The sequence below is a fragment of the Salvelinus fontinalis genome, chromosome 33 (genome assembly GCF_029448725.1).
Source record: "Salvelinus fontinalis isolate EN_2023a chromosome 33, ASM2944872v1, whole genome shotgun sequence".
Lineage (NCBI taxonomy): Eukaryota > Metazoa > Chordata > Actinopteri > Salmoniformes > Salmonidae > Salvelinus > Salvelinus fontinalis.
Window position 1 is genome coordinate 35,885,262 of NC_074697.1, and position 19,225 is coordinate 35,904,486.

At 41.5% G+C, this 19,225-nt stretch overlaps 2 protein-coding genes across 2 annotated transcripts; both read left to right on the top strand.

Annotated features, from left to right (window-relative positions):
* Window positions 1–2,339: 2,339 nt before the first annotated feature.
* LOC129831585 (olfactory receptor 11A1-like) lies at window positions 2,340–3,260 on the top strand. Its single transcript, XM_055894936.1, has one exon. The coding sequence runs from the start codon at window positions 2,340–2,342 to the stop codon at window positions 3,258–3,260; it is 921 nt and encodes a 306-aa protein (XP_055750911.1).
* Window positions 3,261–17,207: 13,947 nt separating this feature from the next.
* Window positions 17,208–18,140, top strand: LOC129831586 (olfactory receptor 52K2-like). Its single transcript, XM_055894938.1, has one exon. It carries the CDS (start codon window positions 17,208–17,210, stop codon window positions 18,138–18,140), a length of 933 nt encoding a protein of 310 aa, XP_055750913.1.
* The last annotated feature ends 1,085 nt before the right edge of the window (window positions 18,141–19,225 follow it).

Here is a 19,225-nt window from a genome sequence, read left to right on the forward strand (position 1 = left end):
GGCTCAGACGTTCGTCGGATGTGGCAGGGCTTGCAAACTATTACTCAGACTACAAAGGGAAGCACAGCCGAGAGCTGCCCAGTGACACGAGCCTACCAGACCAGCTAAATTACTTCTATGCTCACTTTGAGGCAAGTAACACTGAAACATGCATGAGAGCAACAGCTGTTCCGGACGACTATGTGATCATGCTCTCCACAGCCGATGTGATTAAGACCTTTAAACAGGTCCGCATTCACAGGGCCGTAGGGCCAGATGAATTACCAGGACGTGTACTCCGAGCATGCGCTGACCAACTGGCAAGTGTCTTCACTGACATTTTCAACCTCTCCCTGTCTGAGTCTGTAATACCAACATATCTCAAGCAGACCACCATAGTCACTGTGCCCAAGAACACTAAGCTAACCTGCCTAAATGACTACCGACCTGTAGCACTCACGTCTGTAGCCATGAAATGCTTTGAAAGGCTGGTCACGGCTCACATCAACACCATTATCCTAGAAACCCTAGACCCACTCCAATTTTTATACCACCCTAACAGATACACAGATGATGTAATCTCTATTGCACTCCACACTGCCCTTTCCCATCTGGACAAAAGGAACACCTATGTGAGAATGCTGTTCATTGACTACAGCTCAACGTTCAACACCATAGTGCCCTCAAAGCCCATCACTAAGCTAAGGACCCTGGGACTAAAGACCTCCTGCTGCAACTGGATCTTCCTGACGGGCCGCCCCCAGGTGGTAAGGGTAGGTAACAACACATCCGCCGCTGATCCTCAACACGGGGGCCCCTCAGGGGTGCTTGCTCAGTCCGTTCCTGTACTCCCTGTTCCCTCATGACTGCATAGCCAGGCACGACTCCAACACCATCATCAAGTTTGCCGATGACGGTAGTAGGCCTGATCACCGACAACGATGAGGCAGCCTATAGGGAGGAGGTCAGAGACCTGGCCGTGTGGTGCTAGGACAACAACCTCTCACTCAACGTGATCAAGACAATGGAGATGATTGTGGACTACATGAAAAGGAGGACCGAGCATGCCCCCATTCTCATCGACGGGGGTGTAGTGGAGAAGTTTGAGAGCTTCAAGTACCTTGGTGTCCATATCACCAACAAGTAACATGGTCCTAGCACACCAAGACACTCGTGAAGAGGGCACGACAAAACCTATTCCCCATCAGAAGACTGAAAAGATTTGGCATGTGTCCTCAGATCCTCAAAAGGTTCTACAGCTGCACCATCGAGAGCATCCCGACTGGTTGCATCACTGCCTGGTATGGCAACTGCTCGGCCTCCGACCGCCAGGCGCTACAGTGGGTACTGCGTACGGCCCAGTACATCACTTGGGCCAAGCTTCCTGCCATCCAGGACCTCTATACCAGGCGGTGTAAGAGGAAGGCCCTACAAATTGTCAAAGACTCCAGCCAACCTAGTCATAGACTGTTCTCTCTGCTACCGCACAGCAAGTGGTACCGGAGCGCCAAGTCTCGGTCCAAAAGGCTTCTTCACTGCTTCTACCCCACAAGCCATAATACTCCTGAACAGCTTATCAAAGGGCTACCCAGACCCCTCTTTTACGCTGCTGCTACTCTCTGTTTATTATCTATACATAGTCAATGTAACTCTACCTACATGTACATTTTACCTCAATTACCTCGGCTAACCGGTGCCCCCGCACATTGACTCTATACCAGTACCCCCTGTATATATTCTCCCAAATGCAACGCCAACCAGCTAGCCATTTCACATTGGCTGGACATGCCCTGTTTAATCTACTGTTCTCTATGAATTGTTGTATTTCTATAGAATTTAAGAAAGGTTTTGAACCCCTTGGAGGGCCTGTGTTACAAAATTGTATCTGTTTGTTTTTCTCAATATGGTTTCCTTGACTCTGAAAATATCAAATTTTCCCCAGGTATTGGTGCTTATTTGCATATCACACCTTGACGTACTTTTTTTCTTCTCACAAGTATAATAATCAAGTGAGGAGCTGAGTTTAAGCAGTTCAACATGGATTAGAAAGGGTAGGTATAAATGTAGGACTTAGCATACTTTAGATGTAATCAATAATATGAGTGCAGGATACAAAGTATAATATTGTTTGATTTAGGCTATGAATTATGTTATCAGGAGAATGAAAAACAATCTATATTGGTGAGTACAGATGTGGGAAAATCTATCACTGTAAGAAGAACAGGTCAATGAATGATCCATTTAGGTTGTCTGGTCTTTGTGATTTCATTGTTTCAATTTATATTTAAGCTACAGTACTATAGAGGGTTATCTACTCTTCATCAAAATTTGACAGCACACCTTTACCATCTACCAGGACCATGGAAAACTCTACTCACTACGAGGTCTTCAGGCTTGCTGCATACGGTGATATCGGACAATTGAAGTACTTCTACTTTACTGTAGTAACTGTATTATATTTTGTCATCATTCTTGCCAATACTTTACTTATTGGAGTTATCTGCATTGAAAGAAGCCTTCATGAACCCATGTATCTGTTTCTATGTGCTTTGTTTGTTAATCAGTTGTATGGGAGCACTGGTTTGTTTCCTGCTCTCATGTTTTACTTACTGTCTGACACACATGATATTTCCCTTCTTTATTGTTACCTTCAGATTTATGTGTTGTACACATACGGTTTAACAGAATTTTGTAATTTAGCAGTTATGTCCTATGACAGGTACATTTGTATTTGTTATCCTCTACAGTATAACAATATTATGACACCTGAAAGAGTTTGTAGCTTAATTCTACTGTCCTGGTTGTATTCTTTTTTCCTCAATGCCATCGTTATCTCCCTGAGTTTGCGACTGCAATTTTGTGGTAACGTTCTAGACAGACTGTATTGTGACAACTACTCAGTAGTCAAGCTTGCCTGTTCAAATACTATGCTGAATAACATATGGGGTCTTGTTGCCACTGTGCTTTATATTTCTTGTACTATATGTCCTACCATATACTCATATGTAAGTATTCTACGAATATGTTTGAAGTCTTCTAAAGAGACGAAACAGAAAGCATTTAATACCTGTACACCACATATAGCCTCTATGCTGAACTTCTTCTTTGGCTGGTTATTTGTGATTCTACAAGGCAGATATGAAACTGCAGATCTTCCACCTATACTTCGCTCTATTTTATTCGTTTATTTTCTAATATGTCCACCACTTTTCAATCCTATTATGTATGGTGTTAGGATGGCTAAAATCAGGCAGGCTTGTAAAAAGGTATTGAGGCTTTGACCTAAAAACATAACCTGATTGTTATTTTTTGGGGAAATAATTAATAATGTGTGTTGCTGCTTCTTTTTGCTTCTTTTGACTGTACAAATACATTGTAGTTTTGGCATAATTACTCAAGAAATCGTATCTTACTCGTTACAGTTTGAATACATTTTAGCAGGAGAGGATAATTATCCAATTAGCACACTTATCAAGGGAACATCCCTGGTCATTCCTACTGCCTTTGATCTGACAGAGTAACTAAACACAAATGCTTCTTTTGTAAATTATGTCTGAGTGTTGGAGTGTGCCCCTGTTTATCCGTAAATAAAAAAGAAAAAAAGAAAATTGTGCCGTGTGGTTTGCTTAATATAAGAATTTGAAATGATTTCTACTTTTACTTTTATTTTAGCAATCACATTTACTTTTGATTCTTAAGTATATTTAAAACCAAACACTTTTAGACTTTTTCTCAAGTTGTATTTTACTGGGTGACTTTCAATTTGACTTGAGTAATTTTTTATTAAGGTATCTTTATTTTTTCTCAAGTATGAGAATTGGGTACTTTTTCAACCACTGCTGAACTGCCATAGCAACGTGTGAGATGTGTGGAGTGACTGACAGGTGAACCCCTCAGACACACACTGCTCACCCGGTAGGTCACATTCCTAATGAGACCATGTCAATAAGACAACTATAATGAGATAGTTTCCTAAACAGTAGCAAAATAATATTGTTCAAGATCATATTCACTCTCTCTACAAAATGTAAAGATTAGCTCACATCCGTGCAAAAACATGTTTTTCAAGGTAACATTGTTCCAGTTAATTTGCCACCTTGCTATATTTTGAACATAACTTGTTTAGATCTTCTCTTTTGTTTTACTTATTTAATTTTTTTTACCTTTATTTAACTAGGCAAGTCAATTAAGAACACATTCATATTGTCAATGACGGCCTACCAATAGGCAAACTCCTAATTAGTATTTGGACTCTAAACACTGTCCGCAAAATGCACAGATTGTCACGTTCCTGACCTGTTTTCTCTTGTTTTTGTATGTGTTTAGTTGGTCAGGGCGTGAGTTGGGGTGGGCATTCTATGTATTGTGTTTCTATGTTGGGTTTATTGTGTTGCCTGATATGGTTCTCAATTAGAGGCAGGTGTTTGACGTTTCCTCTGATTGAGAACCATATTAAGGTAGTGTCACGTTCCTGACCTGTTTTCTGTTAGTTTTTGTATTTGTTAGTTGGTCAGGACGTGAGTTTGGGTGGGCAGTCTATGTTTTCTGTTTCTATGTTGGTTAATGGGTACCTGATATGGCTCTCAATTAGAGGCAGGTGTTTTTCATTTCCTCTGATTGAGAGTCATATTAAGGTAGGTGTTTTCACACTGTTTGTTGTGGGTGCTTGTCTCCTGTGTCAGTGTTTGTCGCACCATATGGGACTGTTCGGTTTGTTTGTACATCGTTCTTTTTGTGTAGTCTATTTTCCCTGTTCGTGCGTTCTTTGTGTTATATTGTAAGTTCGTATGTTCAGGTTTGTCTACGTCGTTTGTTGTTTTGTAATTATCAAGTGTTCTTCGTGTGTTTTAGTTTCGTCTTGTAAATAAAATTCATTATGTCATCATCGCTCGCTGCAAATTGGTCTTCCGATCCCTCTCTCCTCTCCTCGTCTGAGGAAGAGGAGTACGACAGTCGTTACAGGTAGGCTGTTCTCACTGTTTGTTTGTGGGTGATTGTCTTCCGTGTATGTGCAACACACGGGACTGTTTCGTTTGTTCGTTCGTTTGTGTAGTCTGTACCTGTTTGTGCGTTCTTCGTGTTTATGTAAGTTCTCTAGTTCAGGTCTGTCTACGTTCGTTTTTGTTGTTTTGAATTTGCAAAGTGTTTTTCGTCTTTGCCTTCGTCTTGAAATAAATCATCATGTCTTCATCACCCGCTGCGCCTTGGTCCGCTCATTCACCACAAGACAACGTTACACAGATCTCAGCAAAGTTTAGCTTACATCTGTCCAATTTTGATATTGTTAAGTTCCAGGAAGTGAAACAGATGATAGCTGAACTTTGGAAGTAGACAGTTTTTGCATGGATGGATGATTTTATTTGATTTAATGAAAAACATTTCAATTGTAAACTGCACTCTGAAATATTTTTGAGATCAAACAAAACTGGTGCTTGTATAAACGTCACTCTGGTTCTGCACACAATATGGACACACCCTTGGCCCTGCTGTACTATGTCAACCCCTCTAAAGGACTCTCTACTGCTATTGGTCAAAATAGGGAGGGGTAAAGACAGGCATGAGAACATAGAGAGGGTGGGGATAGGTGTAATGGGAGTTGTAAGGTTTGTGATAAACCATTTCTGTGTTCTATTCATGTACTGTTCTAATAATCAATTTCTGTGTTCATGGAAGTGGCTCACTGTACAAATCACACCTATCAGTAGCTGCAATTTGGCAGTACGCCCAGATGTTGTTTTGAGAACAAACTAAAGATATCTCAGATTCAAGACGAGAAGCCTCGTGAGGTGTTGGTCTGTCACATTATGAAATAGTATTGGTCGGTCACACAAATTAAACAACACGGTAAAGATGAATTAATTACGTTAAATCATGCAAATATAACTTGTCTGTGTATAGCCGTATATAAGACAACTGTTGGGACTACCACAGGAGAGCTCGTGTGTGACACACATAGGTGTGATTTGTAAAGCCCTCCCTCAGCTCACTGGTCACCGTAGCAGCACCCACCTGCAGCACGCGCTCCAGCAGGTATATCTCACTGGTCACCCCCAAAGCCAATTCTTCCTTTGGCTGCCTTTCCTTACAGTTCTCTGCTGCCAATGACTGGAACGAATTGCAAAAATCACTGAAGCTGAAGACTCATATCTCCCTCACTAACTTCAAGCATCAGCTGTCAGAGCAGCTTACAGATCATTGCACCTGTACATAGCTCATCTGTAAATAGCACACCCAACTACCTCATCCCCATATTGTTTTTGTTTTTTTGCTCCTTTGCACCCCAGTATCTCTACTTGCACATTCATCTTCTGCACATCAATCACTCCAGTGTTTAATTGCTGAATTGTAATTATTTCACCACTATGGCCTATTTATTGCCTTACGTGTCTAATCTTACTACATTTGCACACACTGTATATAGACGTTTCTATTGTGTTATTGACTGTACGTTTGTTTATCCCATGTGTAACTTTGTGTTGTTGTTTGTGTCACACTTGGCCAGATCGCAGTTGTAAATGAGAACTTGTTCTCAACTGGCCTACCTGGTTAAATAAAGGTGAAATGTGTACTATGGTACATTGAGTTGGTTGGAACCTCTCCAGTGCGCTGACAATAAGATTGACTTTGAGTGTCCCTGTGTAAGAATTTTTCCACAGCATAGGTTCTCGATTTCTAGGACCAGACGAGAACCTTATCCCCAGACCCACACTGTCCAGGAAAGCGCCCTGTCTGAGACTCTGCTTGGTGATGTCACCGATGGCCCTGCCTCTGGTGCTGAACTAGAGGGAGACAGACGGCAGGAAAACCTACCAACAATAGTGGCAAAAATAGTGTGCCAAAAATGGCACAGAGAAATCAAAGAGCAGTGTAAAGGGAACACAGGAAGAATCACGTCCCTTACTTGGTGGAGCTAAAGGGCCTAGATGTGTGTTGTACCAATGCCGCTCTCGGATCACCACCCAGTTCGTCGCCCACTTCCTCACTCAAATTTGCCGGTAAGACTTATTGTCCCGCAGACGCTGGTCCAGTGCAATCACAGCAAACATGGAAAGAGACAAGACATGGACACATGCATAGGGGACCGATCCCTTCTGATAAACATTCTCCGCTCAACTCCCAGTGGCCGAACAACACACATCAAGGGGCTTTTAAAGGAAATAACAGCCAATCCCGAGCTATCTGTCTGATTAGCCAACTCGCTGCATGTGCATCTGATCTCCCCAGATGCAAAACTTTCTGCCGTAGCTCAGCGCGCATGTTCTCCTTCCATTGATCCACGTCTGCAGTGGTCACAGCGGCTGAAGCGACACGTACAGTACAGCAACCTTGGCAGTCCTTTCCCTCCATCTCTCTGGACCTTTTTAGAAGCTTGTCTGGTTCAAGCCATCCTAACACCATACATAAAAGGATTGAAAAGTGGTGGCCATATTGGAAACAAATTAAAATAATTAAATAGTGCAAAGTATAGGTGGAAGATGTGCAGTGTCATATGTCTTGTGGTATCACAAATAACCAGCCAGAGGAGACGTTCAACAAAGATGCTACTGTATGTGTAAAAAAATAGATAAATATTTTCTGAGCTTTCTTATCTCCTGGATATAGGACAGACACTTCAAAACCGTATTCCTTATTATACATTTTTTTACAGTCTTTTTTGCCATTTCTGAATGTGTTATTCAATGCGTTTGTCACGCCCTGACCATAGAGAGCCCTTGGTTCTCTATGGTGTAGTAGGTCAGTGCGTGACTAGGGGGTGTTATAGTATATCTATTTCTATGTTGGCGCTAATATGTTTTCCAATTAAAGGCAGCTGTTTATTGTTGCCTCTGATTGGGGATCATATTTAGGTAACCATTTCCCCACCTTTGTCTTCTGGGATATTGTTTGTGTTTAGTTGCCTGTGAGCACGTCAATCCTTCACGTTTCGTTGTTTCTTTATTGTTTTGTTTGTTTCACGGAGATTAAAAATATGTCGAACCATACTCACGCTGCGCCTTGGACCGCTCATTATTACGAACGTGACAGAATATCCCACCACCCAATGACCAAGCAGCGTGCCATGGAGGAGAAGGTGTTTGGACATGGGAGGAAATCATGGGAGGACACGAGACCCTTCCTTGGCGGGGGGGGGGGGGCACGAGGGGTGGCCGGTCGAGCCGAGGAGAGTGCCAGAGCCTGCCTGGGAGTCGATGGAACAATGTGAGGAAGGATACCGGAGAGAGGGGTTAGCAAGGAGTAGGCTTCAGCGCAGGCGTGCTGAAGAGCGGGTCATCAGTCCAGTGCCATCTGTGCTGGCTTCACGCACCAGATCTCCAGTGCGCCTTCCCAGCTCGGTATGTCCTGTGCCAGTTCCTCGCACTCGCCACGAGGAGCGTGTCATCAGTCCGCTGCCAAAGAAACCCCAAGAATTTTTTTTTGGGGGGGAGGGCACATGGAGCTGGCGGCTGGGCCGCGGGAAGAGCCAGAGACCGTCAGGAAGGCGATGGAGAAGTTGGGAGAGAGATGAGAGAAATGTTATGTAGCTGTGTTCTGCACGGCATCCGACCTGAAGAGCCTGTCAGCAGTCTGGTGAGTCCTGTACCAGCTCTCCGTACCCTTCCTGAAATGCGTGTCACCAGTCCGGTACCACCTGCGCCGGCTCCACGCACCAGGTCTCAAGTTCACCTACCCAGTCCGGTACGTCTTATGCCAGCTCCCCGCACTCTCCCTGAAATGCGTGTCACCAGTCCGGTACCACCTGTGCCGGCTCCATGCACCTGGCCTCCAGTGCGTCTCCCCAGCCCGGTACGTCTGGTGCCAGCTTCCCGCACCCGCCCTGAAGTGTGTGTCACCAGTCCGGTGCCACCTGTGCCAGCTACACGCACCAGGCCTCCAGTGCGCCTCCCCAGTCCCGCTCCTAGGCCGGAGACTTCCTCTGCACCAATGCCAAGTCCAGGCACGGTGTCGTCCCACTCCAGGGCCGGAGCCCTCCTCTGCGCCGGTGCCCAGTCCAGGCACGGCGTTCAGCCCGGCGTCATGGCCGGATCCGGAGTCTGGGCGCGGGCTACGACCTACACCGGAGCCGCCACCGACACTAGTCACCCCACCTAACCCCCCCATTTGGTTTCAGGTTTTGCGGCCGGTGTCTGCACCTTTAGGGGGGGTACTGTCACGCCCTGACCATGGAGAGCCCTTGGTTCTCTATGGTGTAGTAGGTCAGGGCGTGACTAGGGGGTGTTCTAGTCTGTCTATTTCTATGTTGGTGCTAATATGGTTCCCAATTAGAGACAGCTGTTTATCATTGCCTCTGATTGGGGATCATATTTAGGTAGCCATTTTCCCACCTGTGTTTTGTGGAATATTGTTTGTGTTTAGTTGCCTGTGTGCACGTCATGACTTCACGTTTCGTTGTTTCTTTATTGTTTTGTTTGTTTCACAGAGATTAAAATTATGTGGAACTATACTCACGCTGCGCCTTGGTCCGCTCATTATTACGAACGTGACAGCGTTTCTATGACTTTTGGTAAAATTCTAAATCAAATATCTAAATGATCCATGGTATGACCATCTTAAATCAATTCCTAATGTCAGCTTATTGTGCATAGGACATTTGTCACATAGAGAGAATGATGACCAGCTGCTATCTATTGGTTAGAAAGATGGTTCTAGACTGAATGTATGTGATAGTCATTGCTTAACAATATGAGTAGTGTAGGTAAAAGATTAAGTGAAAACCTATTGGAGGATTGCTCTCCACAAGGTGGGTTGGGCATGAAATTACAGCAGGCTGTTCAATACTGAGCCATGCTTACTGACAGGTATGGTGGATTGGTACAGGGTAATTCCACGATAACAGAGTGATGCTGAGACACAGATTTTTCACTATAAAATATACCGAACAAAAATATAAATGCAACATGTAAAGTGTTTGTCCCATATTTCATGAGCTGAAATCGAATATCAAAGAAATGTTCCATATGCACAAAAGCGTATTTATCTCAAATGTTGTGCACAAATTTGTTTACATCCCTGTTAGTGAGCATTTCTCCTTTGCCAATATAATCCATCCACCTGGCGTGTGGCATTTCAAGATTAAACAGCATGATCATTACACAGGTGCACCTTGTGCTGGGGACAATAAAAGGCCACTTTAACTTCACTAGGGTATGAGAGACGCTAGCGTCCCACCTCGTCAACAGCCAGTGAAACTGCAAGGCGCCAAATTCAAAACAACAGAAATCCCATAACATACAAGTATTTTACACCATTTTAAAGATACACTTTTGTAAATCCAGCCACAGTGTCCGATTTCAAAAAGGCTTTACGACGAAAGCACACCAAACGATTATGTTAGGTCAGAGCCAAGTCACAGAAAAACACAGCCACTTTTCCAGCCAAAGAAAGGAGTCACAATAAGCAGAAATAGAGATAAAATTAATCCCTAACCTTTGATGATCTTCATCAGATGACACTCATAGGACTTCATGTTACACAATACATGTATGTTTTGTTCGGTAAAGTTCATATTTATATCCAAAAATCTGAGTTTACATTGGCGCGTTATGTTCAGTAGTTCCAAAACATCCGGTGATTTTGCAGAGACACATCAATTTACAGAAATACTCTTAATAAACATTGCTAAAAGATACAACTGTTATGCATGGAATTTTAGATCCACTTGTCCTTAATGCAACCGCTGTGTCAGATTTCAAAAAACTTCACGGAAAAAGCACACCATGCAATAATCTGAGTACAGTGCTCAGACACAAAACCAAGCCATACAGATATCCGCCATGTTGTGTAGTCAACAGAAGTCAGAAATAGCATTATAAATATTCACTTACCTTTGATGATCTTCATCAGAATGCACTCCCAGGAATCCCAGTTCCACAATAAATGTTTGGTTTGTTCGATAAAGTCCATAATTTATGTCCAAATACCTCCTTTTTGTTTGCGCGTTTAGCCCAGTAATTAAAATTCATGAGGCGCGATCACTAGGTGCAGACGAAAAGTCAAAAAGTTCCGTTACAGTCCGTAGAAACATGTCAAACGATGTATAGAATCAATCTTTAGGATGTTTTTAACATAAATCTTCAATAATGTTCCAACTGGAGAATTCCTTTGTCTTTAGAATTGCAATGGAACGCAAGCTACCTCTCACGTGAACGCGCATGGTCAGCTCATGGCACTCTGGGAGAGACCTTACTCAATCCCCTCTCATTCGCCCCCGCTTCATAGTAGAAGCCTCAAACAAGGTTCTAAAGACTGTTGACATCTAGTGGAAGCCTTAGGCAGTGCAATATGACCCCATAGACACGGTGTATTCGATAGGCAATGAGTTGAAAAACTACAAACCTCAGATGTCCCACTTCCTGGTTGGATTGTTTCTCAGATTTTTGCCTGCCATATGAGTTCTGTTATACTCACAGACATCATTCAAACAGTTTTAGAAACTTCAGAGTGTTTCCCATCCAAATCTACTAATAATATGCATATCTTAGCTTCTGGGACTGAGTAGCAGTAAGTTTACTCTGAGCACCTTATTCATCCAAGCTACTCAATACTGCCCCCAGCCATAAGAAGTTAAGATAACCTTCGGGCTACCTGGGGGCCCAAGGCTGGTTAGGAGACACCGCTAGAGACACTGTAATTGTGGTGAACTGAGAGAATATTAGGGTAGCACTGTAATTCATTAATCATATGCTGTCTGCCTTTGTTTTTACCTCTTTCCCTTTCTGTCTTCTACACCTCTCTCCCCACCTCGTCTTTCTTCCTCGTTTTATAATGCACACCATATGTGCATTGAAGTACAGATTGAACTTGTATTTATAATATTACAATTATAAATACATAATACATGCATTATAATTATCATAACACCTGGAAATGAACTTCTTTCAATAAAGTGTTTCATATTCTCCACTGGTTGAAATTAAGTATCTCATTGAAATACTATCCTGTGTCCTCAGATTAATGCAGATGAAGGGAGTTAGATATGCATCGTTTTTTTTCTTTCTGTTTATATAATTTACAAATCACCCTTTACTTAAATTATGTTAGCATCATTCAAAGAATGGAGTTTGATACACCTGGTATTGGATATGACGGAAAAAGAATGTCTCAGAGATTCATACCTGAACCACACCTTTATTTGCCAAGGAAGAGTATGTGATCAGTGAATCTATTCAATGTACAGGCTACAATGTGGGGCTCTCATGTGTGGTAATAACTACAGTACATGCATATAGGACTTGCATCCTTGACACAATAAGGTTATTATATTCTATTCAATCCATAGGCTTCATTAATGCCATTCAGACTTGAAGTTGATACAACAACTATGGTAGGTAAGGTTCATAGATTGGTATGAATATTAGTTCGGAACCTAACGTTTTGGGGTCCATACACAGATCGGCTATTCACTGTAGCTAGCTACACATCCATAGGCATACAGTTATTTGTATCCTCCACTACACAATAAGCAAGTAAATAGTTAGCTAACGTTAGCTATGTTACATCAGATGCATTGCACGGCAAGGCAAACTTACACAATTGCACATTCAATTTGCAGCTAATGATTTAGCTAGCTAGATTCTTTACATCCACAGTTTTCCAAGACGACAGCCTGGTTTGCTAGTTTTCTCAGGAGTTCCTAAAACATTAAACAACACGAATTACAATGTCATACTGTACTCATGTCATAACACCAGCTAGCTAGCTGGCTAATGTTAGTTTGTCAGTTATTAACTTCCGAAATCGCGATTTTCGTAAATTAACTTTATGACAGAAATATATGCACAATCATTTGTCTCTACATTAACTACATTAACATATTCCTCTCAATTGTACATTTTTAGCTTGACTCGTTATGACATTATAACTACTTACATCTGCTTCCCCCGTAATGTTTTGTCATCCATCTTCATTGAAGAAAGCCACCAAGGACGAGTGGCTCGCGTCCAATTTGTCATTGGAACCACTCGATATGATTGATCATATAAAAACCTTGGGACCCAAATGCACAATGAGTGCTCTAACTCCCCCTTGTGGTGGTTTTGAGCAATGAAGCTGTGACGCTTGGTACCTCTTAGTCCCTGCGGTGTAAGCTAGCAACTTTTAAACGAGGAACCACTGTATATACAGTACATACACTACATGACCAAAGGCATGTAGATACCTGCTTGAACATCTCATTCCAAAACCATGGGCATTAATAGGGAGTTGGTCCCTCCTTTGCTGCTATAACAGCCTGTCTGTGTGTCAGCTATCTGACAGATGGCCAGATACGGTTCTTGAAATAAGGAATCGTGTTTGTCCGGAATCTTGTTTGTCCAGGGTCACTGTGAGACATGTTTGACCAAAATAATCCAAGAACGGTCATGATGTATTTATAATACACATTGGACAATGTATTCCATCCATCCTGTAAAAAGGATGAAAAACAGTTGTAGTGTGCCATTTGGGACACCTTCTGTCATCTCCTCTGGGATGATAGGCCCTGAAAGTGTACTGCAGGCCCAGGGAAGCCCAGAGTGACAATAAAGGTCCTCGCATTTACTTGAGCAGGAAAGCTCTGGGCCTAGGTTTAAGACCATAACTACAAATCATGGTCTGGAGTTATTCTCGGTTTTCCCTGATTAGTGTAGACTACCAGGCTAGAGGGTCCAAACACATATATTGTTTTAACGGGATCAGAGGCTACTAACACAGCTGGTTCAATAAAATAAGTTTAAAGATGTGTCTTCTGATGTGCTGCATTATCCTACCAAACTTCTCTCTTTATTTAAGAATGTCCCTCTGACCAAGTGCAACAGTTTTGGACCCTCTGAACACATCGACAATCGTCACCCATGAAGCATTGTTACCACAAAAGCCATAGCCCTTGCAAAGCAAGGGAAACAACTACTTCTTGGTCTCAGAGAGGGTAACGTCTCCGATTGAACGTTAGTGTGCAACGCCAACTAGCTAGCCATGAATTACTGTATTTCTAGAGAATTGAATCAAGGTTTTGAACATTTACATTTTAGTCATTTAGCAGAAGCTCCTATCCAGAGTGAGCAATTAGGATTAAGGGCCTTGCTGAAGGGCACATCAACAGATTTTTCACCGAATTGGCTTGGGGATTTAAACCAGCAACCTTTCCGTTACTGGCCCAACGCTCTAAATCACTAGGCTACCGGCCCCATGGAGGGCCTGTGTTACAAAATGGTATCTGTTTTTTTCTATATGTTTCCTTGACCAAGAATATCACATTTCCCCCAGGTATTGGGGACTATTTGCATATGACACCAAGGCAGGCACATTTTATTTCATCCCACAAGTATACGAATCAAGTGAGGAGCTGAGTTTCAGGAGTTCATCATGGATTAGAAATGGTCAGTCTAACAGGTCAAGGTTATCAATTTAGGTTGTCTGGTCTTTGTGATTTCATTGTTTTAACTTATATTGAAGTTACAGTACTATAGAGGATTTGTTCCTCTTCAAGCATTGACAGCACATCTTTAACATCTACCAGGACCATGGAAAACTCTACTCACTACGAGGTCTTCAGGCTTGCTGCATACGGTGATATCGGACAATTGAAGTATTTCTACTTTACTATAGTGACTGTAATATATTATGTCATCATTCTTGCCAATACTTTACTTATTGGAGTTATCTGCATTGAAAAAAGCCTTCAAGAACCCAGTGGTGCAAAAAAGTATTTAGTCAGCCACCAATTGTGCAACTTCTCCCACTTATAAAGATGAGAGAGGCCTGTAATTTTCATCATAGGTACACTTCAACTATGACAGACAAAATGAGAAAAAAAAATCCAGAAAATCACATTGAAGGATTTTTAAATAATTTATTTGCAAATTATGGTGGAAAATAAGTATTTGGTCACCTACAAACAAGCAAGATTTCTGGCTCTCACAGACCTGTAACTTCTTCTTTAAGAGGCTCCTCTGTCCTCCACTTGTTACCTGTATTAATGGCACCTGTTTGAACTTGTTATCAGTATAAAAGACACCTGTCCACAACCTCAAACAGGCACACTCCAAACTCCACTATGGCCAAGACCAGAGCTGTCAAAGGGGAAGACTGAATCTGCAATAGGTAAGCAGCTTAGTTTGAAGAAATCAACTGTGGGAGCAATTATTAGGAAATGGAAGACATACAAGACCACTGATAATCTCCCTCGATCTGGGGCTCCACGCAAGATCTCACCCCGTGGGGTCAAAATGATCACAAGAACGGTGAGCAAAAATTCCAGAACCACACGGGGGGACCTAGTGAATGACCTGCAGAGAGCTGGGACCAAAGTAACAAAGCCTACCATCAGTAACACACTACGCCGCCAGGGACTCAAATCCTGCAGTGCCAGACGTGTCCCCTGCTTAAGCCAGTACATGTCCAGGCCCGTCTGAAGTTTGCTAGAGAGCATTTGGATGATCCAGAAGAAGATTGGGAGAATGTCATATGGTCAGATGAAACCAAAATAGAACTTTTTGGTAAAAACTCAACTCGTCGTGTTTGGAGAACAAAGAATGCTGAGTTACATCCAAAGAACACCATACCTACTGTGAAGCATGGGGGTGGAAACATCATGCTTTGGGGCTGTTTTTCTGCAAAGGGACCAGGACGACTGATCCGTGTAAAGGAAAGAATGAATGGGGCCATGTATCGTAAGATTTTGAGTGAAAACCTCCTTCTATCAGCAAGGGCATTGAAGATGAAACGTGGCTGGGTCTTTCAGCATGACAATGATCCCAAACACACCGCCCGGGCAACGAAGAAGCATTTCTTCGTTGTTCGTAAGAAGCATTTCAAGGTCCTGGAGTGGCCTAGCCAGTCTCCAGATCTCAACCCCATAGAAAATCTTTGGAGGGAGTTGAAAGTCCGTGTTGCCCAGCAACAGCCCCAAAACATCACTGCTCTAGAGGAGATCTGCATGGAGGAATGGGCCAAAATACCAGCAACAGTGTGTGAAAACCTTGTGAAGACTTACAGAAAACGTTTGACCTCTGTCATTGCCAACAAAGGGTATATAACAAAGTATTGAGATAAACTTTTGTTATTGACCAAATACTTATTTTCCACCATAATTTGCAAATAAAATCATTAAAAATCCTACAATGTGATTTTCTGGATTTTTTTTTCTTCATTTTGTCTGTAATAGTTGAAGTGTACCTATGATGAAAATTACAGGCCTCTCTCATCTTTTTAAGTGGGACAACTTGCACAATTGGTGGCTGACTAAATACTTTTTTTGCCCCACTGTATGTCTAAACTTTGTCTCTTAACCTGTTTCTCATGGTCATCTACATTGAAACAAGAGTACATGTTTTTGTTCCACTTGTCTAAAATTGAAAGTTCTTCAGTCTGTCCAAAGATCATGAGATACCTCCTCGTGGGAATCCAAGATGCCTAGCTTGGCTGTTTAATCCAATCTCTTTCAGTAGAGTCTATTCATATCTGATTCTAACAGTGATGGCCTGTGACCTGTTTTACTCTATTTGTAAGCCCTTGCAGTACCACACCATCATGACCCCTAATAAAGTCAACCTGTTGTTGGCGGTGGTATATATCGTCCAAATTCATAGAAGCAAGGTCTGACCATCCATGATATCAAAATCATAGTTTTAACCATGTTTTGAGGCTATACAGTGTTTGTTTTCAGTTATATTGCTTATAAACAATGGCGTGAAACAAGCTTATATTTTGGGTTCTTATGGGGTAAGACAGTTGACTAAGCCCATGAGGCATTCATAAGTTATATTTTTCAAGAATCAATGGGTGTATATCATTCTTTTAAAAGTTTGAAAATGTATTAGCAAGATTGCCCATTTAAGTGAACCAAAATAATGTGAATACAGTCAAACAAACACAACACCTCCCTGAGCTCAAATGAAGTGATACAAATACATCCTTAATTAATGCCATTGGGTGACATCTCTCTAAGACATTGGTTTAATTTGGAAAATACTAAAAATACTCATGTCAATTATGATATGGTGAAGGTATAAAAAAGTCTAAAATGTATCATGCCAGCCAACATCTTACTTGGAAGACTGTTCATTTTAGAATGTTCTCATCTTCATCAAATTCCTTCTGTCAACCCCTCACACCAACTCTAGTGTACTAACCTGATGGTAACTATTTTCACATGTGCACATTTTCGAAACGTTTATTTTATTAATGCATTATATTATATGTAAAATGATGTCTGATAACTTCTGATTATAATTGTCTTTTACTCAGGAAATATGAACCAGACTGTCTTACATAGCACTGTATTCTTCACTGCGTATGGACCTCCAGGCCCACTCAACTACGCAGCTTTATTCTTAACATTTTTGCTTTTCTTCATTACAATATTTACCAACATCAGTCTCATGCTTGTCATCTACTTAGAATCACACTTACACAAGCCCATGTACATATTTCTGTTCAACTTGGCGGTGAATGGACTGATTGGGTGTTTATCCGTCTGTCCGAAGATCATCGACAATCTTGTTAATGACATAAAGGACATCTCTCACAAAGGTTGTTTATTGCAGGTGTTTTTCAGCAGTGTATATGCATTGTGTGCTTACGTTATTCTAGCAGTGATGGCATATGACAGGTATGTCTCAATTTGTAAGCCATTGAAATATCATAGCATTATGACTCCTTCTAAAGTGAAGATGTTGGTAGCCTTGGTATATTTTATTCCCATAACTATGCTTGCTTTTCAAATATTTATCACTTCTAGGCTCCCTGTGTGCAGCTACAACATCAATAAGCTTTTTTGTGATAACTTAGCAGTTGTTAAACTCTCCTGTGTTGAAAGTGCACTGAGTAACCTGTATGGTATATGTATAATAGCAAGTCTAGTGGTTTTACCTTTTGTGTTAGTTGTGCTTTCATACATCAAAATATTACTTGTTTGCTTGAAAGTCTCAAAGGAGTCACGAAATAAGGCTTTTAATACGTGTGCTCCCCACTTGATCACATTCATCAACTTCTCTACAGCCATCCTTTTTTCTGTTGTTTACAACAGGCACAGTACAGTCAGCAAGGAGGTTAATGTATTAATATCAGTACAGTTCATTCTTTTCCCACCACTGATAAACCCTATCATATATGGTATTAGGACCAAGGAGATCAGAACATGTATTACAAAAATTATAAGAACAAGAATCTTTCCTAACTCTTGACTTTCCTCATCTAAAATCTGAACGTAAACTGGTACCAATTATGACTTTAGATGGTACAGCAGCAGGGCAAGGGTTGCTGGTTTGATTCCCAGGTCTCACAAGAACTTATGACAGAATGTGAGCCGCCAGAACTGAATGTTTTTATTATCAACCTCATCGCTTGTTTCTCCTTTGAATTGCATTTTATTTTTGTGAATTATTAAGCATTTTGTTAAGTCTATTTACTGTAGGAAAGTCAAATAAGGGATGCTGCTGTGTCGCTGACCCGAAGTCCTTCTACTTTAGCATGTCAGTGGGCATGTATGTGTGTTTCTGGGGGGTTGGAGAAAGAGAAAAAGGATGTAAGGATACAATAAGGTCTGTTTCCACAAATGGACAGTAAAGTATTCTTCTAGACATGACGGATCTAGTAGATATTCTGAAGAAATGTAAATTAGCAAGTGAAATAAACAAATAATTTCCTGTAAAAAAGGGATGTATGCATTTTCTTGATCAAACATTTTATTCATTTAGTCATCCTAAAATAAATACAACTATTATTGCATTATTTATTGTTTATGTAATTGAAAATAATTCCAATGCATTTTTTAAATAGCTTCATGTAAAATGAGGAAGATCAGCCCAATTCCCCACTCAAATACACTTAATCTAAAGACACCTCAGTCTGTGTTACAAACATAGACATCGCATCAGTGTATCTGTCCCAATACGGCGTCTGTGAGAGTACAGGCAGCACCATTGAGGCCATCTCCATTTTGAAGTTGTCAATTTTCTTCTTCTAATACTTCTATGAGTTGGCACACAATCTGATAGGCTGCATAATGCCACTCAGAGAGTGTTGTTTGAACAGGTATAAAGTTGGTGATTTACTGCCACCTGCAGTTTGCCCACAAGTATGATTAATTGACTGATCCCTCATGGTAACCTTTATGGAATGATGTGATCCTTCCTTAACCCATAGGAAGTCCAAACCAGTTACTACTCAAATGGCTTTCGGCCAAAAGAGTTCTTTATCTCTATGCTTACAAACTTTTTAGACCGGCCACTGAGCTAAAGATTATCCAGCCCATCTGGCATTTGCCCTA